Source organism: Eulemur rufifrons, chromosome 9 (genome assembly GCF_041146395.1).
Source record: "Eulemur rufifrons isolate Redbay chromosome 9, OSU_ERuf_1, whole genome shotgun sequence".
NCBI classification, from domain to species: Eukaryota; Metazoa; Chordata; class Mammalia; order Primates; family Lemuridae; genus Eulemur; species Eulemur rufifrons.
In genome coordinates, this window is record NC_090991.1 from 37,782,485 (window position 1) to 37,806,786 (window position 24,302).

The following is a 24,302-nucleotide window of genomic DNA, read 5'->3' on the forward strand; positions in this document are numbered from 1 at the left end:
TAATTGTTTTATATACCTTTTTTTGCAAACCTTTTGCAAACATGAAGTCAGATACTATGATTTATTCATATCTATATATATGGTGCCCAGCAAATGCCCTGTTAGTTGTCAGTATTGGCAATGTTATTCCAAGATTGTCATGCAAACATTATATAATAAATAAAATGAGTAATTATATTGAAGAACTGTTATTTTTGGCATGAGAGAAAGGAGATTTATAATTAAGGTATATGAGATTAAGTAAAAACTCTGGAGTTCTCGCTAGAAACTCTGATGTAGTTTATCTTTTAAATAAATACTCTTTAGCTGTGGACACTGAAAAAGCTGAGAGAAAATAAATTACTTAGTAGTGATGAACATTCTTACATTTCATTTTATGGTCTGAAGTACCATTTTTTCACTAAGAGGAACTGGAGTTCTTTGGAGAAATGGCAGATTATAAGTCTGGAGAAGAAAATGTACAAAGGTGCTTGGAAGATCTTGTTATATTGAAAAGCAAGAAAACTTTTAGAGACTATTAGATTCATGTCAAGAAGACTCAGAGGCTAACCTGAAGTTGCTTATTTGAGTGTCAACAGGGATATAACTGGAACGGACTGCTAAGTATCTTGAAATCCATGAGTTCATATTGACACGAACTTTTAAAAGGAAAAAAAAACGTTTTGTTCACCTTTGGATGATGCAAACTGGTAAATAAAGGGAAAGGATCAAGCATTTGTTTTGCTTTTCCTGTAATACTATTCCCAGGGTAACCAAACATTGATGAGGAGAAGTTTCTCTATGGAATTATTCCAGCTAATACATAGCAAAGGAATAATACAATTGCAGTATCACAATTTGCCGTGCCTAATGAGTTAGTGGTTCTAGGCAATGATGGTCAACAGCTGCCAACAGCACACAAAGAGAGAGAACTGGATGGTACGTGCCTCCCAGTGGAAAAGCTCGCCCCTGCCTATGAGGTCGTCTTTGAGTCCTGCAGCTCCCTTGGGGTACAGCCTCCTGTGAGCAGGTTCAGCCATTCTCTGGGTAAAGTGCGCCATAACTGAACTCTAGTTATTGGTATATGGTAAAGAAGAGTGTTGCGAAAAGATACTGAGGGGAGTCTGCATTGTCTTTCAAGACTGGGGCCTCTACATCAGTGGTCCCCAACCTTTTTGGCACCAGGGATCATTTTTGGGGAAGACAATTTTTCCATAGAGCAGGCGCAGGGGGATGATTTCAGGATGACTCAAGTGCATTACATTTATTGTGTACTTTATTTCTATTATTATTACATTGTAATATATAATGAAATAGTTATACAGCTCACCATAGGTGGGGAACCCCTGCTCTACATCATCTTCAAGAAAAAGGGGGAAAGGTATTAGACTTCAATAGCAAGGACTGGAACACCTCTGCAAGCCCTGTTCACAGAAATTTGGGGATTCCAAATCTTCACTTGCATCCATTCAGACATTCCCATCCCATATTTTGGGTTCCCATTCTTTTGCAATTAGGGCCTTGACCTTGGCCAGGCAGAACTGCTGAGGTTGAGAACATCCGTCTCTGGAGCTCTGCTACTCTATTCCTAAGTCCTGGCCTTGGTCCTTAGCTTTCTCTGCCCTTTGGCTGCAGGAGATGAGAGTTGATAGGTTGTCTTAAAACCTCTAGCTTTCACATCTGTCTTTTTTGTTTTGACTTATCGCCCTTTAGCCTTTCATTACATTTTCCTATATCATCAATGTCCCCCAGTTATCGACATCCAATTCCATTATCCTTATAATTACTATACGCTGCTCTTACAGATATACAATAACAAAAGATGTTGTTCATAGAATGTTGTTGACAGTTTTTCCAAAAAGTTTTTTTTCTTTGAATTCCTTCAATTTTACCAAAGGACTAAAGAGACCCCTAATGAAAGATAGACTGTTATAAATGTGGCTAGACCTCTACTATGAAATTTACAAAGCCATGTTGTCTGTCCTACAAGTATAAGTAAAATGTAATTATCTAGACTAAATAGAAAATATTAAAGAAAAGTACAATCACAATGAATTTTCTATACAGGAAAGTGGTAGTTTATTTTGGCATATGGTTATAAGAATGTTGTGGAATAAGAATTATAAAAGAACTTTCATTGGACAATTAAGAGAGAGAGAGACTATAAAAATCCATAATGCAGAAATACTGAAATCAACCTGTGGTCCCTTGAGCTTAATAACCTGGTGCCTAAAAGTTAAGAAGGAGAATTTGGGAAGAATTGGCCAGGTCATCACAACAGTTGGTATGTGGTGAGCAAATCTGTACTTGGATGGGAGGAAGAGATCCACATGGAGAAGCTGGACTGAGGCCAGGATGTGCTCACAGAGTTACTGGGCCTGTGGTGGGCTCAGTAAAATCATAAGAGCCAACTCAGTGCAGCAACATCAACCCACTGCATGTGTCCTAATGGTCGGCACAAAAGAAGGGTCTATGTCTGTGGGAACAGGGGTGAAGAAAGAGGTGGGCCTAGGGCAGCGGGCTCAGCAGCAAGAGGAGGCGCAGCACAGGGGGCGGGGACAGGTGGAGATGACACAGGTTGGGCGATAGCAAGTGGTGTGGCAGGAGACTCGGCCACAGACTGGACGCAGGCAGCAGCTGGGGCGGCAGCAGGGGCGGCAGCAGGTGGGCTGGCAGCACACAGACTGGCAGCACTGGGGCCTGCAGCAGCTGGACACATAGCAGCTGGGGCGGCAGCAGGTGGGCTGGCAGCACACAGACTGGCAGCACTGGGGCCTGCAACAGCTGGACACAGAGCAGCTGGGGCGGCAGCAGGTGGTCCTGCAGCAGGTGGTCTGGCAGCAGCTGGGGCGGCAGCAGGTGGGCTGGCAGCACACAGACTGGCAGCACTGGGGTCTGCAGCAGCTGGACACACAGCAGCTGGGGCGGCAGCAGGTGGACCTGCAGCAGGTGGTCCTGCAGCAGGTGGTCTGGCAGCAGCTGGGTTGGCAGCAGGTCTCCTGGCCACAGCCCTGGTCAGAGCAGACGGAACCACAACAGGAGCTGACCATGGTGTCAATGGAACGAGCGGAGTTCCTCAAAAGGGTTTGAGTTGGTTTCTAAGAGAGTGAGTTCTTGAGTTTGAAAGCCTCCTTTCTCCTGCCCCCTTTTATACTCCATTGGTGTTCCCATGAGCAACATTTTCATCTTGTTGTTTTTTCCTACTGGGAAGTTAATTAGTAGCGTTATGTTATAATTATGCTTATCAGGTTAAATATGCCAATATCTAAGAAAAGCATCATTTCCTTTTTCTACAGTGTTATGATTCATTGAGTCTTGTGAAACCACTTTCATGTTTCTACCTCTTTCCAAGGTGTCTTCTAAATAGATAATCTCATATGATATTCTATTACGGAGTTTTGACACATGTCACTCTTCTTTTTTTGTGTATGTCTCCAGGATGATACTTTGAGGATGGCTCTCACAATGTAAGTCTCTTTTTATGTCATAGTGGGTAAATGCATGGCACTGTCAGGTAGAGTGCTGATGAGGAAACGGGGAAAGATTCATCACTGGAATTACTTGTCTAGGACAGGGAAAGACAGCAATATCATATGTGTTTCCTGGTTGATTGGAGAGACTTGCACTTGCCAAAGACCTTCCAATTGCATTATAATGACTCTATCTAAAGACTTAGCCTTGAATCATTCCTTTTCAATAGTAAAAACTCATTTAAGAAAATGAATTTTTCCCCCAAGAATGTTTCCCAAATATATATGAAAAGTCAGTGGGTTTAATCTATCTTATGACAAATTAATGTGTGCAATAAATTCTGTATTTCATTTAAAGCATCCTTTTCTCGTGTTCTTTCAATAATATGAGTTCAAGACATTCTGCTTGAATAAAGAGGATCTAAACAGATAAGCTTTGCTCTTAAGCACCACTAGCCACTTAAGCATGATATAGTACAAGGAAAGATTTTGGCAAAAATTCAAAGTATCATAAGATTAGTGTCCAAAATAAGCATTATGCATTTAAATTACATGTACTTTCAGCGAAAAATGAGATAATACAGACAGCTACTGTTTGTAAGTGCTTGCCATGTGCCAGATCTTCTGTTGGATGTTTTGTAATTTTTGTCTTAGTTTTTCTTCTCAAAGAACCCATGAGGTACTCATTATTCTCTATGTGTTCACATAGAAGTAAGTTAAGGTTTTCGTGTCCGGTAATAGTGTACAAAGAGTAGACAATACTTATTCCACATCTTTGTGCTGTTACGTTTCATCCCCTTAGAATGTTCTTTCTTCTATGTCGACTGGGAGGGTGTGGGGTGGGAGGGGCGGTACACCCACAGCTAATGGAAACGGGGCACACTGTATGGGGGAAGGACATGCTTGTAGCCCTGGTGTGGGTGAGGCAAACGCATTTCATGTAACCAAAATGTTTGTACCCCCGTAATATCCTGAATTTAAAAAAAATAAAATTTAAATTTAAAAGAAAAAGAAAATTCTTATTCTTCCTTTAAGTTCCAGCCCAGATGCCACCTCCCCACTGATGATGTTATCAAAACCTCATCCTGTCCTCCTTTGCACTTGACACTATGCTGGTGAGCACTCTAATTTAGTGCCTCCAGCTGTCACCTGATTGTGTTTATCTGTCTGTCTGCAGTGGGGTGGTGAATACCTGAGGTGCATACTTTATCCATATGTTGTTATCATCATGCTTGGGACTAAACACATCATCAATGTTTTCTTTTTATTTCTAGAAATGATTTTTTTTAATTTAATTTTTTTGGTAATTATGTCAGTTATTTACAGTTCCAAAATAAATTTTACAAAATGAGGCATATTCAAGGAAGTTTTGCTTTTATTTCTGTTCCTTCCATGTATTCCCTCCCTTTTCCATAAATAATCTTTTTTTAATTTCAGCATATTATGGGAGCACAAAAGTTTAGGTTACGTATATTGCCCTTGCCCTCCCCCCCAACCCCGAGTCAAAGCTTCAAGCGTGTCCATCCCCTAGACGGTGCACATCACACTCATTATGTATGTATACACCCATCCCCTCCCCCCACCCCACATCTGCCCGATACCCAATTAATGTTATTCCTAAATGTGCTCTTAGGTGATGATCAGTGAAACCAATTTGATGGTGAGTACATGTGGTGCTTATTTTTCCATTCTTGGGATACTTCACTTAGTAGAATGGGTTCCAGCTCTATCCAGGAAAATACAAGAGGTGCTATATCACCATTGTTTCTTATAGCTGAGTAGTACTCCATGGTATACATATACCACATTTTATTAATCCACTCATGCATAAATAATCTTTTTTAAAATTTAAGGTTTTCTTTCACATTGTTATTTTAAATATAAGTGTATCTGTATTTACGTATTTATATGTCCTTTGTTTCTTAGATAAATGTTTGCATAATATAAACACTTTGTTTCAACTTGCTTTCTTTCACTTGTAGTGATATATTGTTCACTTCACAGTAGTGTGTGCAGGTGTTCCTCATTCCGTTTTCAGCCACAAGGTCTTCTATTTTGTGGGCATAATATAGCTTAGTGTCACAGATACCTGCATCTAAAGAGGTGCTCCAAAGCTCAATCTCATTCATATAAATGAAAGCACAAACAAAAATGCTGTGTACAAACCTGAGTATATAAATGTACAGGAAAGTATTTGAAAGGAAACACATCAGTGATTTTTGTTGACAAACCCCACTAGAATGTAGTCTCCATTAGTGCAGAGAATTTTGTACGTGTTGATTCTGGCTGTTACTCCAGTACCTATAACAGGATCTACCACATAATAAATGCTCAGCAAATACTTTTTGAATGAATGAATGAATGAAGAGATTGGCACCTGGGAGGATGGATGCAAGCAGAGTTGCTTTTCAGTGAGCCCGTATTTCCACATGGAAACAACTGACAGAGCTGAGTAGTATTTTCTCATATGGTCTTGCAGCCTGCAGTTTGCCACCGTTCCCAACAAACCAGTTGTCTTCTCTGGGACCTGCCTCACTCAACTAGGTTGCCTGTCTGTCCCCTGAGTGTATTTGGATTTGAAATATTTCTATTGGAAAGTAAGTCATGGCTGAAATCCTGTTGTGATTAGGGGCAGAATCAGTGCCCGCTTGCTGTGGACAACACCTTAATTGTTGAGTATGAGTCCGAATACCAAACATGCAAGCTGTCTGATATGGTGCATGAAGCATGTATTGTCCTCTTTTTGCTTCTGTATTCATGGAGCCCTCCAAGCATTTAGTTTTCCCCATTTTGTTCCTTTCCTAGGACAGATTCATAGGGTTAGGTGATTTGCCCAGCTGGACACGCAACAGCTGAAGCCACAGCAGAAGGTGGCCCTGCAGGAGGTGGTCTGGCAGCAGCTGGGTTGACAGCAGGTCTCCTGGCCACAGCCCTGGTCAGAGCAGACGGAGCCACAGCAGAAGCTGACCATGGTGTCAGAGGGTGGAGGTTCCAGGTGGGTTTCCAGGAAGGTAGGTTTGGAGACTTTGGAAGTCTCCTTGCCACAGGTTGCCTTTTATACCCTGCTAAGGGGCTGCTGTCATTAGATGCAGCACTCTTTCCTTGTTATTGTTTTTCCTGATAAATAGGCAATTATCAAATCAGGCAAGTTTGTTTTCCTGGTTAAATTTTCAAAGTGGATGGAAAACATTTCCTTTCCTGATGTGTGAGTTTTCCTCTAATCAGCTTTTCCTGAATCACAACTTGTGCCCTTCTTGCTTTAGCTTCCTCAAAGAGAGCCACCACATGACATTCTGCCTCTAGGTGCTATGTGCTTCAGTCTCCTACTGCTGGTACCTCATGTAAGGCCTTGGGTGATGATGCTTCTGATAGGCCCATAATTCTTTCTGGTGACTCAGGAGGATAGAGCTGTGTTGTATTCTGATGGCTCTTCCATTATGGGTTAAGTGGGTAGTGAGGATTTAAATGTGAAACAGGTGACCACTGGCATGAGACTTGAGTTGTTTTATGTTATTTTTTTTTTTTTTTACTTCAAGTCACTTGTTGAAAATTAAATCCCAAATCAAGTTGGGATTTTCCTGAAGGCAAGAGCGGGAATTGGAAAGCTTCATTCAGTTGTGTTTTGAATATAATCTCCCAGCAACCGAAGACAATCATTACAAAGCAACAGACACAAGATCAGTGTATTTCTAGGCCAGGAAAGTGGAGCTTTATTCAGAAGCAATAACAATAAGATAACAGAAACATCACCATAAAAGGAAATAGAGGATGTGACATCCTTGCCCCACAGGCCCTGCAGGAATTTCCATGTTTGGGACAGGAGGATCTAGCACCCAGAAATCAAAAGGTAGGGTGTAAAATTTGGGCAATTCTATTATTATTTTTTTTTTTTACTATAAATGACACCTAATTTCATACTTTGGGTCAACATGGGGGAAAGTCAACAAAGGAGAGAGTTTGACCTAAGGCCAGGATATGAACACATAGTTGGTAGGAACGGCCTCTCCTGACTCATCTATAAGGTGCACAAGGACTGCTTCTCTGATGAATAAGGGGAAAGGGAGAGGGTGGGTCCAGATAAGGGGCTCAGCAGCAAGAGGAGGCGCAGCACACAGGCTGGGGGCAAGTGGAGATGACGCAGGTTGGGCGATAGCAAGTGGTGTGGCAGGAGACTCGGCCACAGACTGGACGCAGGCAGCAGCAGGGGCGGCAGCAGGGGCGGCAGCAGGTGGGCCGGCAGCACACAGACTGGCAGCACTGGGGCCTGCAGCAGCTGGACACACAGCAGCTGGGGCGGCAGCAGGTGGGCTGGCAGCACTGGGGCCTGCAGCAGCTGGACACACAGCAGCTGGGGCGGCAGCAGCTGGAGATGCAGCAGCTGGGGCGGCAGCAGGTGGTCCTGCAGCAGGTGGGCTGGCAGCACACAGACTGGCAGCACTGGGGCCTGCAGCAGCTGGACACACAGCAGCTGGGGCGGCAGCAGCTGGAGATGCAGCAGCTGGGGCGGCAGCAGGTGGTCCTGCAACAGGTGGTCTGGCAGCAGCTGGGGCGGCAGCAGGTGGGCTGGCAGCACACAGACTGGCAGCACTGGGGCCTGCAGCAGCTGGACACACAGCAGCTGGGGCGGCAGCAGGTGGTCTTGCAGCAGGTGGTCTGGCAGCAGCTGGGTTGGCAGCAGGTCTCCTGGCCACAGCCCTGGTCAGAGCAGATGGAGCCACAACAGGAGTTGACCATGGTGTCAGAGGGTGGAGGTTCTGGGTGGGTTTCCAGGAGAGTGTGTTCCCTGAGTTTGGGAGTCTCCTTGCCACAGGTCCCCTTTTATACCCAGCTAAGGGGCTTTTATGATTACGAAAAGACTATATCCTTGTTTTTGTTTACATGACACAAATGCAATTAGTTATATCATGTGTCTTTCTAGCAAAAACTTCCAATATATAATTGTTTCCCTTTTCTCAAGTTCCCCAGTGTTCTCACATGAATCACTTCATGTATTTCTTCCCTTGGTTCATGGTCACATGACGTCAGTCCCTGGGTATTATGTGACATGGGAGGGTCACTGTCTCTTGTCTGTTTCTCGCCTTGAAATGATTTGGGGAGGGCTTACGATGGGGCTAGGATCCCTAGTGGAGAAATGTATGTCTCAATCAGATGGAATGCTGGTAGGAAAAAGGAAAGTAAGCGCCCGTTTTTGAGTGTGAGAAATGAGGAAGCTTATGATTCATTGTATATATTTTGGGTGGTCATTGAGCTAACAAAATTTACAGGACGTTCCAAGCTGTGTTAACCCTCATCATCCTAGCACACCTTGAAACAATTAGTATCAGCTCAATGTTTTTAAGGAGCAAAGAGTCATCTGGGATTGATCTGTGTCTATCTTTAGAAATGTCCCCCAGGCTAAGATAATTTGGATGATAATTTTTGATCTACTTTTTGAAATATCAAACTGTTTCATAGTTATGCTTTATTGGCATTTTATTAAAATATTTTTTAAATGCTGTGAGCTAAAAAGTCTAACAGTTTTTGTAGTATCACTTAGGCCTACGTTGTTTTTTAGAAGTATTGAGGGGAATATAAAAGACATACTCCTTATCTTACATGTATGTATACAAAAATTGCATCCACAGAGAGTTTTTTAATCAAAGCTTCTTGTGATTATAGTTCTAAATAAAGGGCCTTCTTTAGTGCCATAGACTTTCAGGGGGAAAAAACAGTTATTCAAGAAAAGAAAAAATGACCTTCATGATATTCTCTCTGCCTCGGAGAGAGTGGGTCTTTTAGCATTCTTTTAATCATCTGTTACTGGTGAGTTCAAATGCCATTTTTCTCCATATTTTTCTTGGCCTCATACAAAGCAAAGTCATCCTTCCATTGCTCTTCTGTTGTGCCTTATGTATGCAGGGGCTCTACCATCTCATGTTCCATCAGAAATATGTTTGTCTATTGGCTCCTTCTAGGATACAAGCTCCACTGGGGCGGGAACTATGCTTTATTCATCTTTGTATAATAAGGCCTGAAATAGAATGAGTTTTTGATGAAGGAGATTATCTGTTTAATGAACAAAAAAATTTCAGTAAGGCTTTCAAGAGGTACACACTGACCTTTGAGAAAACAAACCATTCGAATAGGTGGAGAGAAAGAGGATGCAAATGAAGGAGCACACGCTGGAAACCGGTCATAACCCTGGCTTGTGATGATGAAGGGACATGCTGGAAGGTGTGTTTTGAGAAGCAATGAGAGAGAAGTTGAGATTGATAGAATGCGGGAGAGATTGCTGGTAGCCTTGAATCCTGGAAGAAAGGGTGGGGAGCTATGAAAAGGCTTCAGACAGGAACGTAATGCAATTTCTTTGCTATCTACAATTTATTTTAATTTTTGATCTGCCTTTAGAGATTGCAAAACACTCTTGGATTTCTGGGGAGAGATGGTGTTTACAAGATTGAGGCGAGTAAGAGATGAACTCTCAGCATCAGGTGATGGCCATGAGCATAGTAAAGATAAGTTGTTATATTTATTATGAAATAACAAATTTATTTATTGTAAAATAATAAAATTCTTTCTTTCTTTCAAAAAAAAGAAGAGTTGTAACAAATTGAAAATAGATGTATAAGAAGGGTTTTTGGTAGAAGTTATGGATGATATCCCGATTTGGCTGTTTACATATCCTCCAAATGTCAGTGTGTGCAATTTATGCCCCCTAGCTCCTTGAAGCCAGTAATTTAAAATTTTAAAGGATAAATAAATCAGAAAGGGTAAATTGTGCCTAAAAAAAGACCCCAAAAAGAAGAAGCCATTTAGAAATAAGGAAGAAATATTTTCATCAAAAGACAAGAATGAGATATTTGGCACAATTATGCACTAACTATACCCATTCTCCCAGAAACTTAAGCAGAATAAAACACAATGGGTCATGGAATTCCTGTTCTTTCTTGCCTTCTCCAGGCCTTGAGTGTTGTATGCTGAGTACTTTGCTTGATGCTGGCGTAACAACATAACAACTGGCATGTTTGCAATTGTTCTAGTGCTTTTATAACACAAGTTCATTTACTAGTCCCAACAATCCACTGTGGAAAATCTCATTACAATCTCCACTTTACAGATGAGGAAACTGAGGCACGGGGAGGCTTAAAGCTGGTTAGTAGGGGAGCTATGATTTGATCCCAGCCAGCCCAGCACTGAATCCATGTTTTAACCACACTGCCTCTCTGCAAAATCAGATGGGAAAGAAATTTTCTTTACCCTCATGTTGCTTTTGATGCAAATTTATTAATTTTTTTCTTTTATGGCTTCTGAGGTCTATGTCATATTTTGAAAGGCCTTTCTAGTCACATATTTACACAAACATCATCTCATAATTTCAAAGTTTCATGTTTTGTATTTTTAAATATTTGATCCATTAAGAATTTATGCAGAATAAGATATGGAGTTTAAATGTTTTTTAATCAGATATGATCATAGCTCAACACCATTTATTAAACTATACACCTTTCCCTTACTCATTTAAAGCATCACCTTTTCATATACTAAATTCCTTTATTTTCAATTCACTAATGATTTTTAATGCACTAGTACCACCATCATCAGTGTGTGATATTAGTATACTCTTAATGGTTGTCAAGTCTAAGTCTGCCTCACGAGATTATGGCAATATGCTAGTGAACTCAAACATCTCTGTAGCAACCGTTTATGTACCCTGGGTTCTTTGCCAGGGAATATAAATTAGTGTACCCAGACTCTGAAACCGGCACTGGGAAGCACGCACTATCTGAGTCTATAATGGTGCATCAGTCTTGCTAGGTTTGTTGAGCTTTCTGTAAAGTTCTAACGTATTAGGTAAGTACAGCCAAAGCAATCAGAGGAGCCACTTTGTTTAATCACCAAGAGTCCACTGTTAACCTCCAGGAACTGTCTTCCTTGTATACTGGTCAGACAGGATTGTTAAAAGCAAGTTGATGGGAAATAAAACTCCTGCTTCAGCTATTTCCTTCATCAGAACAGTCATCTCTTGTTGTCCCTCTGGAATTCTATATTGCTTAGTATTTACTACCAAGAGGAGCTTGTGAAATTCCCAAGGTATATTTAGCATGGCCAAATACAACTGAGTGAAGGGCAGACTTAGTCCATGTTTCATTCCCTTAAAATCCATCCCCACTATGCACTTAGGTAGCTGCTGTGATCCCAGAATAGTCACTCCAGTGACACTTTCCCATTTATAACTTTATATCCGCCTTAGTTTTCTCTACCACAAGGTCTCCAGGATCACTTGGGGACCTTTTAGAGCACCATAACTCTCTCTGAAGGCAGCCACTGTACCTGACTGCCTGTGTGTACTAATCCTAAGAAGTTCCCCAAGCCACCCGCTGGCCACTTCACCCAAATCACTGCGCAGTCCTTCAGACCTGGGATACCTGTTCCTTGTTATGTGCCCTGGGCACTGAGATTTCCCTGGCTGCTTTCCCTAAACTCTATCTATACCCTTGCAAATAGCCCTTGTATTAAATATTGCACAGTGTGCCCTCTCATTCCTGCTGTGGTCCAGTTCTTGTAAAAACAGGAAATTATAAGCCTCGTCTACTTTAATACTGAAAAAAAAAACACATAAAACCTATATTCTTTGATTCACTCTAGCTAATAAAGCATAATGTTAAAACCAGAGCCTGTATCCTGTAATTAGCCATTGTCAAAGAAGAACATATGAGAGAATAAAAGATTTGTTAATCTTTTATGGGGTATGAAATCACAAGTCTGTAAATTGAGAGTAAGTGGAAAAGGATGAAGCCGAAAGTTTCTGCAAGACATTTCTATGATATACTAAGAATATAAGCACCCACCCTATGCTGGGATGAAGCTACTTTATGTTAATGTCTATTCTGTTGTTTCTTGACAACTTAAAACTTCTCTTTTTTGAATTTTAAACATAATAGTCAACTCTTAGTTATATCTGTTATTTGGAAATATAACACTGCTAATAGATAGAACTGATGTATAGAAATTTTGGATTTAAAATATTTCAATGTATTTTGGATTATAGGCCAAAACTTATAAGCTCTTATATTTGTATAAATATGATATATTGTACCTATTGTGAGACATTTTCATAGCTAAATAGGATCATAATTCTCTGGGTTTTCGGAATAAGAAGACTGAGCCTCAAAGAAGTGTCCCCTTCATGTTCTCATAAGACCAAGCAAAGTGATGAAAGCCCAAAATGGGAGAGTAAAACCATCAAGAAGATGGAAAAATCTCAATAACATGAGAGGCTAAACTTATGAAGACATTTCAGTCTAGAAAAACCAAGATTATGAGCATCTATTAATTAAAAGATTTAAAATGTTTGTGGGAAATTAACAATGGATGTCATAAATTTGCAGAAATATTAACTTAGAAGATACACTTTGTACTCAGAAAGAGAGTTTTGTGTACAGAGAGGAGGGAAGGAAGGAAGGCAGGCAAGCAGCTTAGAAGGGAGGGAGGGAGGGAGGGAGGAAGGAAAGGGCACGTGAGTTAGGTAGAACACTCAAAATTTACACGACTAATGAAGAAACATACTGAAAGTAGAAATATAATGAGGTGAAATTTAGACGATTTCATGATGCCCAACTCACTGAAGTTTTTAAGGGACATTTGAAGCATTTACCAAAACTTAATTTTGAGTTATAGAGGACAGTGAAACCATCGTACAAATTTTCTGGCTGTTCTGTCAAAGAGAACACTAGGCTAAGATATTATTCTAGCCCAGGGTAGTGTTTCAATAATGATAACAATAAAAATTATATTTGCTGAGAGCCGTACTGTATTATGTGCCAGGCCCTGAGATAAGTATATGACATGGATTATGTCTTTAAACCTTTGAAGAACATAATGTATTGTCCCTATTCACAGAAAAAAAACCTGAGGCCTGAAGAAGTTAAATAATTTGCCTCATGCCACACAACAAATGCTTAGTCCGGTCTTGATTCCAATAGAGATAATGTGAATCAAGAGCCCGGGCTGTTAAGCATGCCCTCCTGCATTTGAAGATAGAAAGCCCTCGGTGTGAAGTGAAAGGTAAAGACACACAAACACACCAAACACACACACACAAACAAGCAAATCATTAACAAATCAGAAGATTTCAATATCAGGGGAAATGGCTGTTTATTAATAACATGGAAACAACATTATATGAGATCATCGTAATTAGTGTTCATGTAGAATGAAGACATTGCTTGTCTAAACACAGCGGCATTGGGTTCTGGGTAAACATCTTTTAATGAATGTGTCTACATCTGCCATTTCGTAGAAGAATTGAATGCCGACTCTGAATGCCCCATGAGAAGAGAAGCTGGCAGTAAGAGTTCATGTCTCCAGTCACTGGTTGCCTGCAATGTGTTTTGTATGTCTAGTGAAGATGTCCATAGTGTGACGAAGATTATAGGTGGAGAATCAGCAGCAAGAGGAGGCGCAGCACAAGGGCTGGGGGCAGGTGGAGATGACGCAGGTTGGGCGATAGCAAGTGGTGTGGCAGGAGACTCGGCCACAGACTGGACGCAGGCAGCAGTAGGGGCGGCAGCAGGGGCGGCAGCAGGTGGGCTGGCAGCACTGGGGCTGGCAGCAGCTGGACACACAGCAGCTGGGACGGCAGCAGGTGGGCTGGCAGCACTGGGGCTGGCAGCACTGGGGCTGGCAGCAGCTGGAAACATAGCAGCTGGGGCGGCAGCAGGTGGGCTGGCAGCACACAGACTGGCAGCACTGGGGCCTGCAACAGCTGGACACAGAGCAGCTGGGGCGGCAGCAGGTGGTCCTGCAGCAGGTGGTCTGGGAGCAGCTGGGGCGGCAGCAGGTGGGCTGGCAGCACACAGACTGGCAGCACTGGGGCTGGCAGCAGCTGGACACACAGCAGCTGGGGCGGCAGCAGGTGGTCCTGCAGCAGGTGGTCTGGCAGCAGCTGGGTTGGCAGCAGGTCTCCTGGCCACAGCCCTGGTCAGAGCAGACGGAGCCACAACAGGAGTTGACCATGGTGTCAGAGGGTGGAGGTTCTGGGTGGGTTTCCAGGAGAATCAGGTTCTGGAGTTTGGAAGTCTCATTGGGCCACATCCTCTTATATACTGTCCCATTTTCCTGTTGCCAACACATTTTCCTTGTTTTTGTTTACTCAACAGCTAAGTAATTATCAAATTACACAATAATGTCTGTCCATTTAATGGCTTAAATTTGTTGTAAAGAAAATTTTCTTGTCCAGATGTAAGAACTTCTCTCCCATCTGCCTATCCTCCTGATTCACACCTTGATGGCATCTTCTAGACCACATTTCCTCCATCTTCCTCCACAGAGGGCTCTCATGTGACCCTCTGCATTTGGAATTATATCTGTCACTCTTCCCTCCTGCTCTCCCTACCAGGATATGGTTGGTCATCACACTTCTGGTTCTGCATTTCTTCAATGAGCATGGGAGGAAAACCCATCTGCTTAGTGGGACATCTGGCCTGGGACAAGAGGAAAAGGGCCTATTCTGTGGCTCATTTTTGATCAATGAGACAGGAATCAGCTCTATGTGTGTGTGATCGTGGTGACCTCTGTACTGTTGCAATGGCTTTCCCTGGATATTTCAAACTTTGGGTCATGTTCTATATCCTGAAACCCTGGCAGGCAACTTACCTGTATAGTGGGGGTAACTACAGGCTCCACAGTTTCTTACATTGCTATTTTGCTGTCTTGTATATTTGTATCATGTCTCTCCAGCTGTCTCTCCAGCTGGTCACTTAGTTTCTGGGTGACCTAGCCACATTTGCAATCTTTAATGCAATTAAAAATATTTCATTAATATAGCAAAAAAAAATGTTGAATAATAACAATATGCCTCTCTACTCCTTCCTTATCATGTCATTTATAAAAAAAAAGTAGAATTTGCTTCTCATCAGAACCTACTTCCAGAGCTGAGATATCTATGGCATTTCGAATGTCAGTGGATCTTATTAAATTCTACCTTCCTGAATTACTATTTCTACTTTTCCTCTTATTCTCTGTGCAGTGGTCTAACTTAAGTGTGCATCAGAATCATCTGCAGGGCTTACTAAAACCCAGATTGCTGCATCTACTCCCAGAGTTTCTGATTGCTGGGTAGAACCTCAGTTCTAACTAGAGCCCAGATGATGTTGTTGCTAAAGGTTCAATGACCCCACTTAGAGACCTCCTGCTTCATTCTGTTAATTCAAGCTTTGCAGAAGCACCTACATGAAGGTCCTGCCTTGTTTACGAAACAGATTTATTGAATGGATACCGTGAGAGACACAGGTTGCCAGCCATTGGGATGACAACTATGGTTTAGAGTCTCCCCTGGGGAGTCACAGTTTACTGGGAAGACCACACACATGTAGTTACTGCACACACATAATTGTAATATAGCATGGTAAAGTGACATCAAAGGAGCTCACACTATGTCACGTAATTGAACTAAAAGAATTGTGCTTGGAGCAAATTAGCTAACATGACACGTTGGTAGATTTATTAATAAAATTTTAATCAGTTTTTATTTACTTTTTATGATGCAGTAAAACTTACATTGAAATGTGCAAATCCTAAGTGCACTATCTAATGAGTTTTGATAAGTGGATACCTCCATGGAACCCCCACACCCATCAAGATAAAGAGCATTTTCGTTAAACCAGAAAGTTCCCAGATGTCACTTCAGTAACATAAGGCAGGCACTGTCCTAGTATTTCTTCACCATAGATTTGTTTTGTTCTAGAATTTCAAATAAATGACATAAAATGTAATTTTTTTTTCTGTTTGGCATCTTTAGCTTGCCCTATGTCTGTGAGAGTCACTGATGTTCGTGCATGTATCTCTAGTTCATTCAGAGCCATACTAACGAATGCCAATGGCTCATTCAACTATTACCAACCAATGTCATGGCAGGGTGACCAACTGTCCCTGTTTGCCCAGGACTGAGGGAGTACACAGAGCTCAGGACTTTCATAGCTAGAACCAGGGAAGTCCCAGACAAACAGACTAGTTGGTCGCCTTGTGATGGCATCCTTAAAGGTCTGAATTCAAGCCATTTAAAGACCAAGCCCCTTTTTTAATATTTTTATCACATTAGCATGCTTAAACACTTGATTTACATGTTTTTATTTAATAGGTATGTGTTTCAGAGGCTGGAGAACATGAAAGATTTAAAGTATTCTCTTGTGAGTGGATAAGATGTCCTGAGAGGGGAGGTTTTCACTTGATCTCCTGTGTAGGAGAGGATGAGGAGAAAATAAAAACATAAAAGAAAAAGATTTTGATTATGAGGGGAGAGGTTTCTATTTAAATTTGTGGAGATTAAGAGAACCCTATTGCCACAGCTACAAAGGCAGGGTATATTCCCTTGTAGAGAAATGTATAGAGCATCATAGCGTAGCCTCTAAAGAAGGAGTTCTCAAAGTTGGCTGCATGCTGAAATCACACGAGGAATGTTAAAAACTGTGGATGCCTGGCTCTTGCCCAGAAAAAGTTCTGACTTAACTGGTCTGGGTTATGGCCTGGGCATTGGAATTTTTTAAAGCTCCTCAGGTAATTCTAATGGGCAGCCAAGCTTGAGACCAACCTCCTTAAGCTGTCTGTATTATAGTCATTTGTTTAATATTAAATTGGGAACAGAAGTAGCTAAAATGATTAAAATACAATTGATAGTATCTATATAATATAGAAAATGGTCCTGGATTTGAAACATTGAACTTTGAACATTGCAGAATGAAACACTGATAATTCTCTTTACTATTTTAGATCATCCTAATAGCACAGCCAACAGTTCCATATGGATGAGAATGGAATGTTAGGGCAAGAACCATATGGGAAATTCCTGCAGATAGCACCCTGGGTTTTTTAAAAAACAAAACTCAAAAGCACAAGAGGCATCACTCTATGTACTTCTTGCTAAAGTTGACCCATAGTCTGGTGAAGTAGAATTGATAATTAACAGGAGGACCATACACACAAATTATATAAAGTCTACCTATACTGTACCTCGTTTATTACACAGAGTAGTAAAGTGCTTTTTCTTTTATGTACTTTTTTCTTTTTAAACTAATTTTTTTTAGAATTCAATGATATAAGACCTCAGTCAGGTAAACATCAAGGAAATTTGTATGAAGTAAACCCAATTGATATTTTTAATCACCATCGAGGTAACCTGAACTTACCATATTAATATACCTTTTAAAGAATGGCATGAGAAAAAGCTTTTCTTGTCAAGTATCACATATATTATGTTACTACTCAATTGTTTTAAAAATAAATATCCTGTATGCATTTTGTCTGGAACTAAAAATTAATTACCATTAGGTGAATTATAGTGACATAGTTAATATATCATGATCTAAATATAGATGCCCTGAATAGACATGTCTAAGTGATGGGGAAATTAACATATTTCCAATTCAATTATATTCCTATTTATAATAAAAATCAAACTCTATTATATATTCAAGAATAGGTTGGGTGTGATGGCTCACACCTGTATTCCCTGCACTTTGGGATACCAAAACAGGAAGATTGCTTGAGGCCAGGAATTTGAAACCAGCCCAGGCAACATAGCAAGATCTCATCTCTACAAAAAATTAGCTGGTGTGGTGGTGCATGCCTATAGTTCCAGCTACTTGTGAGGCTAAGGCAGAAGGATCGCTTGAGCCCAGGAATTTGAGGTTACAGTGAGCTATGATTGTGCCACTGCATTCCAGACTGGGCAACAGAGAGAGATCCTATCTCTAAATATTTGTTTTGAATCTTTAAAAATTATTTAAGAATAAGCATTAAGCAATATTACCAGTCTTGATATGAAGTGGTGTATGTAATCAGAGCAACATTTAAAGTAATCTAAATACCCATGTACCATTGATGGAAATATCTCCTTGCTCTAAATTTTCTTCAATCGTTGCTTGCTCTAATCTTGATTTTTTTCCTCTTTCAACCACGGAATTCCAGGATATAATATTACTTTTTATTTTTTTATATTTTTTATTATTTCAGCATATTGTGGGAGTACAAAAGCTTAGGTTACATATTTTGCCCTTGCTGCCCCTCCCCCCCAAATCAGAGCTTCAAGCATGTCCATCCCCTAGACAGTGTGCATCACACTGATTATGTATGTATAAGAAACATCTTCACTATTGGTATAAAAACAGAGATTTTAACAGCTTAGCCTCTAGAGAGTTACTGTACATTGTTGCCTTGAGAATGTAATAGAACTGAAGCTAGAATGACTGGTTACTTCAATTGAATGGGGGAACAGCTGCTATAAAGCTTCCTGAAGGTATCTCCATCTTGAAAAAAATGCAGAGGAGGTGAATACCATCTTCATCTAATTAACTAGTTCAGACCCCACAAAATCCAGGTAGATCATGGCAGATGACAGTGCATGAATGCAAACCCTAGCAAATAAATTGTGGTTGATGCGATGGATACAGCATCTTTGCTGGAGCAGATGAACACAGGCTCTGGTACAGGGTATGTAACAACTGAACTGGCAAATGCATCCTTTTCCATACCCATCAGGAAGGACAACCAGAAATGAAACCAGTTCACTTGAAACAGACAGCAGTGTAAATTCACTCTGCTGGCACAGGGCTACGTCACTTCTCCTGTCTTTGTCACAATATACCCTAAAGGTTTGAAGACCTTTGGAACATCCTACAGAATATCATGTTGATCCACAGTATGGATGTTATCATGTTAATCAGACCTAATAAACAAGAAAGATGAACAGTTATGGATTCCTCAGTAAGATTCATTGCTCCAGAAGATGAGAGATAAATCTGACAAAGATTCCTGAAGCTGCCACTTGGTAATATTTTCAGAAAGTGTTCTATCTAGAGAACACCAGGACATCTCCTGCTGATTATCTGACCTGCCAGCAAGAGAGCATCATTGAGCCCCTGATAAGGTGCCATCTGTGAGGAGACCAGCCAGTGACTTGCTCCTGATGGGGACTGACATGCATCCTGGGTGTGGTTTGCATTTTCTATTTGCTGTGCCTCAGCCAGCACCATTATACAAGGGCCCAAGAGCACGTGAGGTAGCAGCAAAGAATCCACCATAACTTCATCTTTGACCAAAGAACAGCAATATGATGGGTGGTAGTGGTCAATGACTGCGGGATCGACTGATCCTACTTTATACTGCACCATCCAGAAACAGCTGAACAGATAGATAGTGTGATGCAACCACCTTTTGAGGCCATAGCTGAGGTGCCAGCGCAAATGTGACACCCTGTGGGGATGGAGCACTAGCCTCCAGGATGCAGTACACACTGTAAACCAAGGACCCCATGTGGCACTGTGTCCCCAGTAGCTAAATTACATTAATACAGAAAACCAGGGGGTGGAAAGAGGAGCTGCCCCACATACCTTCACTCCCAGTGACCACTTGGGGGAATGTTTGCTTCCCTCCCATACAAAGTTAGGTTCTGTGCATCTGGAGGTCCTGGCTCCAAGAGGGGAAGAGCCACCTCCAGGAGATATAGTAAGGGTCTGACTGGAATTAAAGCTATAGCTGTCACCTTATCACTTTGGGCTTTTAGTGCCAGAGGATCAGCATGTAACTAAAGGAGCTAGTCACACTGGCATTTGACCATGTCCTCATGAGGAAGGAGGACTGCACAATGGCGGCAGGGAGGCATATGTTTAGCACTTAGGTGAGCCACTAAATTCTCACTGCATTTCCAAATTCAGTTCTCACTGCAAATGAGCAAGTACAAGGGCTACAGCCTGATAAGGACATAGTAACCAGGGCTCAGAACGCTCAGGATGAGGACCGAGGTTAGTTACTCCACCAGGCATGTCACTTACACCAGCCCAAGTGCTGCCCACTAACCCTCCTCTTATAAGTTGCTCTAGAAATTGTGACCAGTTGCAGTGAGCTCAATGAGAGAAATAAGTGGAGCCGAGCAGTGCCGGGTGGACTGTACGATGCCCTATCCAGATCCCTTTCACCAGGAAGGTTCCCCCACCCCCCACTAGTGTGAGTGCTGACTGCCAATGGCTCACTGGCAGGTGGTTGTCCTCAGCTCATAGGAGCCACCATGTCTGGAGGTTTCTGCCTTCTCTGCACCCCCTTCTATTCCCACAGGGTGGGGCCCACAGCTACTGATAACTGATGTTGGAGTACAAAGGTCCAACCACCTTGCCTCTTGGAGCAGCAATTCCAGAATACCATTCACACACTAGAGCTTCCTGTGGAGTCAGAATAGAACTCAAACTACATTTTGTCTCAGCTTCTTCTACTACTTTATCCTGTCCCCCAGAGTGTCCTACAGATTTATCCCGAGATCATTTTCTTATAAATCACATGCGCAAAAATCCCTTTTTTATGATCTGATTTTTGCAAATCCAACTTAGCACACAGAGCTTAGGGTGCAACCTTTCCGATCACAACCTTCACTAGGATGAGAGTTACTAATATGGTGATTTTACCCTATCCCTCAGGTATAATGCTGTGAAAGAAAAAAGATTGAAAATAATTAAATCTAAAAAAAGCCTGTGAAAATTTGAAAGGAAGAAATAGCTAAATATTCAGGAGATAGACCAGTTTAGATGACAGTAAACTCAAGAATTGACCATAACACTGTGGTGAGCGTTCTTACTGTACAAAAATGTTTTGAATGGCACTGAAACTGAGATTAGGAGCACTGATGTCTTAGATTGGGTTTCCTCAGGAGCAACCCAGAAAAGGAATTTGAGTTCAAGTGGCCGAGGCGGGTGGATCATTTGAGCTCAGGAGTTCGAGACGAGCCTGAGCAAAAGCAAGACCCCGTCTCTACTAAAAATAGAAGGAAATTAGCTGGACAACTAAAAATATATATAGAAAAAATTAGCCGGGCATGGTGGTGCATGCCTGTAGTCCCAGCTACTCGGGAGGCTGAGGCAGAAGGATTGCTTAAACCCGGGAGTTTGAGGTTGCTGTGAGCTAGGCTGACGCCACGGCACGCTAGCCTGGGCAACAGAGCGAGACTCTGTCTCAAAATAAATAAATAAATAAATAAAATAACAAAAGGAAAAAAAAAAAAAGAAAATCAATCAGGGAAGAAAAGAAAGTCAATATACAGTGAGTTAATGAGCAGAATAGTCCTGTAGGCAGCTGCGGTTCACTCCTACTGATGACCTCTGGAAGACAGGGATGACATAGCCCCTACTAGATGAGAAACAAGCTAGGCTGCTAGGGCATTTATCCACCAGCTCCCATTCACTGGGTGAATGCTGTTCCTAGAGACTTAAACTCTCCAGCCCAGAGCATGCTCCATTACTCAGAGAAAGTCTCAGACACAGAGCTCCAGGTGCTTGCTCTAAGAAACCATCTTCCTATATTAGAATGAAGAGTGTTGGGGGAATGGAGGTAAGCCCCTGAAATCATCTGCTATAGTCTTCTCCCTCTGCAGGGAAGAACAGGGAAATGGACAAGTGGACGACAATTCAAGAAGGAAAGATAATGAGACATGATGCCCGTACATTTGTATGCTTGGAAAATTAAGATTTATTGAAGGTGCAGGAATATCTCCATATGAGAAATTACAGCAAAAAGCAAATATTTCAATTGGGGTGACATGGTAGTTGGAAGATTTCAGAAAAAATTCAAACTCGTGTTCATTTGGTAGAGTAATAGTAACAGGGTCGGTGGGGGAAGTATATCTGGAGGCCAAATTGAATCTAAAAATTAGTTGGAACTGAACTTTTGCAATTGGCCTCACATGATTTATCTCACGGATGCACTACATCAAGAGTGTTGGTTGATGAGGAATAGATGAATGCAGCTCAGAGTGCTCAGCAGCAAGAACCACTAGAGCAGTTGGGCAGCAGCAGCGGGTGGTCTAGCAGCAGCTGGGGCGGCAGCAGGTGGTTCTGCAGCAGGTGGTCTGGCAGCAGGTTGGGCGGCAACAACTGGAGCTACAGCAAGAAGGCCTGTAGCAGCTGGAGATGCAGCAGCTGGGCTGGCAGCACACAGACTGGGGTCTGCAGCAGCTGGAGATGCAGCAGCTGGGGCGGCAGCAGGTGGTTCTGCAGCAGGTGGTCTGGCAGCAGCTGGGGCGGCAGCAGCTGGGGCGGCAGCAACTGGAGATGCAGCAGCTGGGGCGGCAGCAGCTGGGCTGGCAGCACACAGACTGGGGTCTGCAGCAACTGGAGATGCAGCAGCTGGGGCGGCAGCAGGTGGTCCTGCAGCAGGTGGTCTGGCAGCAGCTGGGGCGGGAGCAGGTGGGCTGGCAGCACACAGACTGGCAGCACTGGGGCCTGCAGCAGCTGGACACACAGCAGCTGGGGCGGCAGCAGGTGGTCTTGCAACAGGTGGTCTGGCAGCAGCTGGGTTGGCAGCAGGTCTCCTGGCCACAGCCCTGGTCAGAGCAGACAGAGCCACAAGAGTTAACCATGGTGTCAGAGGGTGGAGGTTCCGGGTGGGTTTCCAGGAAGGTAGGTTTGGAGGGTTTGGAAGTCTCCTTACCCCAGGTTGCCTTTTATACCCTGCTAAGGGGCTGCTGTCATTAGATGCAGCACTCTTTCCTTGTTATTGTTTTTCATAATAAATAGGCAATTATCAAATCAGGCAAGTTTGTTTTCCTGGTTAAATTTTCAACATGGATGGAAAACATTTCCTTTCCTGATGTGTTAGAATTCCTCTGGTCAGCTCCTCCTGAATCACGTCTTGTGTCTTGCTTTAGCTTCCTCAAAGACAGCCACCACATGACATTCTACCTCTAGGTGCTATGTGCTTCAGTCTCAGACTGCTGGTACCTCAAGTCAGCCCTTGGGTGATGATGCTTCTGATAGGCCCACAATTCTTTCTGGTGACTCAGGAGGATAGAGCAGTGTTGTATTCCGATCGCTCTTTCTTTATGGGGTAAGTGGGCAGTGACAATTTGAATGTGAAACAGGTGACCACTGGCATGAGACCAGATGACTCTTAGGACATATCTCCTTCTCTACTTTCTCCACTGTGAATCATGACCCATTTTCTAGACTTTTTTAATGGGAAAAACAGGACTGTTTAAAGGTGGATGGCTAAGTCATGGAATTTTGATGTTTCTTTTTCTCCAGAGTCAAACTTCCAGCACTCAGTTTTAGGGCCTTTTGGGGATGTTGGCTGCAGAGATCAGGCGTGCTAAAGGGTTAAGGTCCCCCAACTCTCTGCTCTGTGGGGCTGATTTTCCTTCTGACTTTGCCTTTTTGTCTTTCTGGCTTTAACAGCACACACTGACTCATCCTCTGTGTTTCCAAGATTTACTTGCCAATCTAAGATAGATGACCCAGTGTCTTTGCCATATACATTTCCCTGAACCTGGAGGTTAAGGAAACCCATAGAAAGAGGTAGTAACATTCTGTGTTTATGCCATATTCTCCCAAATCTGCGTCATTTTCCACTTTAGGGTAGTCTTGGAGTAGCAGTTTCTGTGTAGACTCTTTAAGCTGTCTGACAGCTGTGAACATGTCGACTTTGCTGAGAGTCTTTCCATAAAATATGTTCATCAAAATATTTGGGGCCATGAAGTCAGGGAAGAGTGAATATGCTGAGTGGCAGAATCACGGTTCCACATGCTTTAGATGTGCTTGCACAGGAAACCAAACCTAACAGGATGAAATATTGGAGCCAATATTAGATCTATAGGAGTGGTTATTAATATAGAATGACACGTGAGATTGACTAGGAGTACATATATCTAAATTTCTTGGGAGAATTTATATAAACTATTCATATGCCCTAAGCTCGTATCCACTTGAAGCATTCCTTCACCAGGTATAATATTGCAGGTTGAGTATCCCTTATCTGAAAATCCAAAATCCCAAACTTTTTGACTACTGACATGACACCCAAAGCAAACGTTCAATGGAGCATTTTGGATTTTTGGATTAT

The 24,302-nt window shown here is 42.2% G+C and overlaps 4 protein-coding genes across 16 annotated transcripts; all 4 read right to left on the reverse strand.

The window, feature by feature from the left end:
- Positions 1-2,501: 2,501 nt before the first annotated feature.
- LOC138391562 (keratin-associated protein 4-12-like) lies at positions 2,502-6,420 on the reverse strand. Of its 7 annotated transcripts, XM_069481379.1 has the most exons (3): positions 6,283-6,420; positions 4,324-4,331; positions 2,502-3,021 (listed from the first exon to the last, which is right to left on the reverse strand). In XM_069481379.1, exons 1-3 carry the CDS (start codon positions 6,418-6,420, stop codon positions 2,502-2,504), a joined length of 666 nt encoding a protein of 221 aa, XP_069337480.1. The 7 variants fall into 7 exon arrangements, with proteins under 7 accessions (XP_069337480.1, XP_069337484.1, XP_069337481.1 ...); XM_069481383.1 differs by lacking the exon at positions 4,324-4,331 and having other exon boundaries at positions 2,502-2,978; positions 6,325-6,420; XM_069481380.1 differs by lacking the exon at positions 4,324-4,331 and having other exon boundaries at positions 6,293-6,420.
- Positions 6,421-7,535: 1,115 nt separating this feature from the next.
- Positions 7,536-8,183, reverse strand: LOC138391565 (keratin-associated protein 4-12). Of its 3 annotated transcripts, none has more exons than XM_069481391.1 (2): positions 8,008-8,183; positions 7,536-7,932 (listed from the first exon to the last, which is right to left on the reverse strand). In XM_069481391.1, exons 1-2 carry the CDS (start codon positions 8,181-8,183, stop codon positions 7,536-7,538), a joined length of 573 nt encoding a protein of 190 aa, XP_069337492.1. The 3 variants fall into 3 exon arrangements, with proteins under 3 accessions (XP_069337492.1, XP_069337493.1, XP_069337491.1); XM_069481392.1 differs by having other exon boundaries at positions 7,536-7,713; positions 7,894-8,183; XM_069481390.1 differs by having other exon boundaries at positions 7,536-8,183.
- A 5,688-nt stretch (positions 8,184-13,871) lies between these two features.
- On the reverse strand, positions 13,872-14,444 carry LOC138391566 (keratin-associated protein 4-12-like). Of its 2 annotated transcripts, XM_069481394.1 has the most exons (2): positions 14,164-14,444; positions 13,872-14,118 (listed from the first exon to the last, which is right to left on the reverse strand). In XM_069481394.1, the coding sequence occupies exons 1-2, from the start codon at positions 14,442-14,444 to the stop codon at positions 13,872-13,874; spliced, it is 528 nt and encodes a 175-aa protein (XP_069337495.1). The 2 variants fall into 2 exon arrangements, with proteins under 2 accessions (XP_069337495.1, XP_069337494.1); XM_069481393.1 differs by having other exon boundaries at positions 13,872-14,444.
- A 7,789-nt stretch (positions 14,445-22,233) lies between these two features.
- LOC138391567 (keratin-associated protein 4-12-like) lies at positions 22,234-22,824 on the reverse strand. Of its 4 annotated transcripts, XM_069481398.1 has the most exons (3): positions 22,682-22,824; positions 22,562-22,636; positions 22,234-22,525 (listed from the first exon to the last, which is right to left on the reverse strand). In XM_069481398.1, the coding sequence occupies exons 1-3, from the start codon at positions 22,822-22,824 to the stop codon at positions 22,270-22,272; spliced, it is 474 nt and encodes a 157-aa protein (XP_069337499.1). In that variant the 3' UTR covers positions 22,234-22,269. The 4 variants fall into 4 exon arrangements, with proteins under 4 accessions (XP_069337499.1, XP_069337500.1, XP_069337498.1 ...); XM_069481399.1 differs by having other exon boundaries at positions 22,234-22,480; positions 22,562-22,824; XM_069481397.1 differs by having other exon boundaries at positions 22,562-22,824.
- Between the last annotated feature and the right edge of the window lie 1,478 nt (positions 22,825-24,302).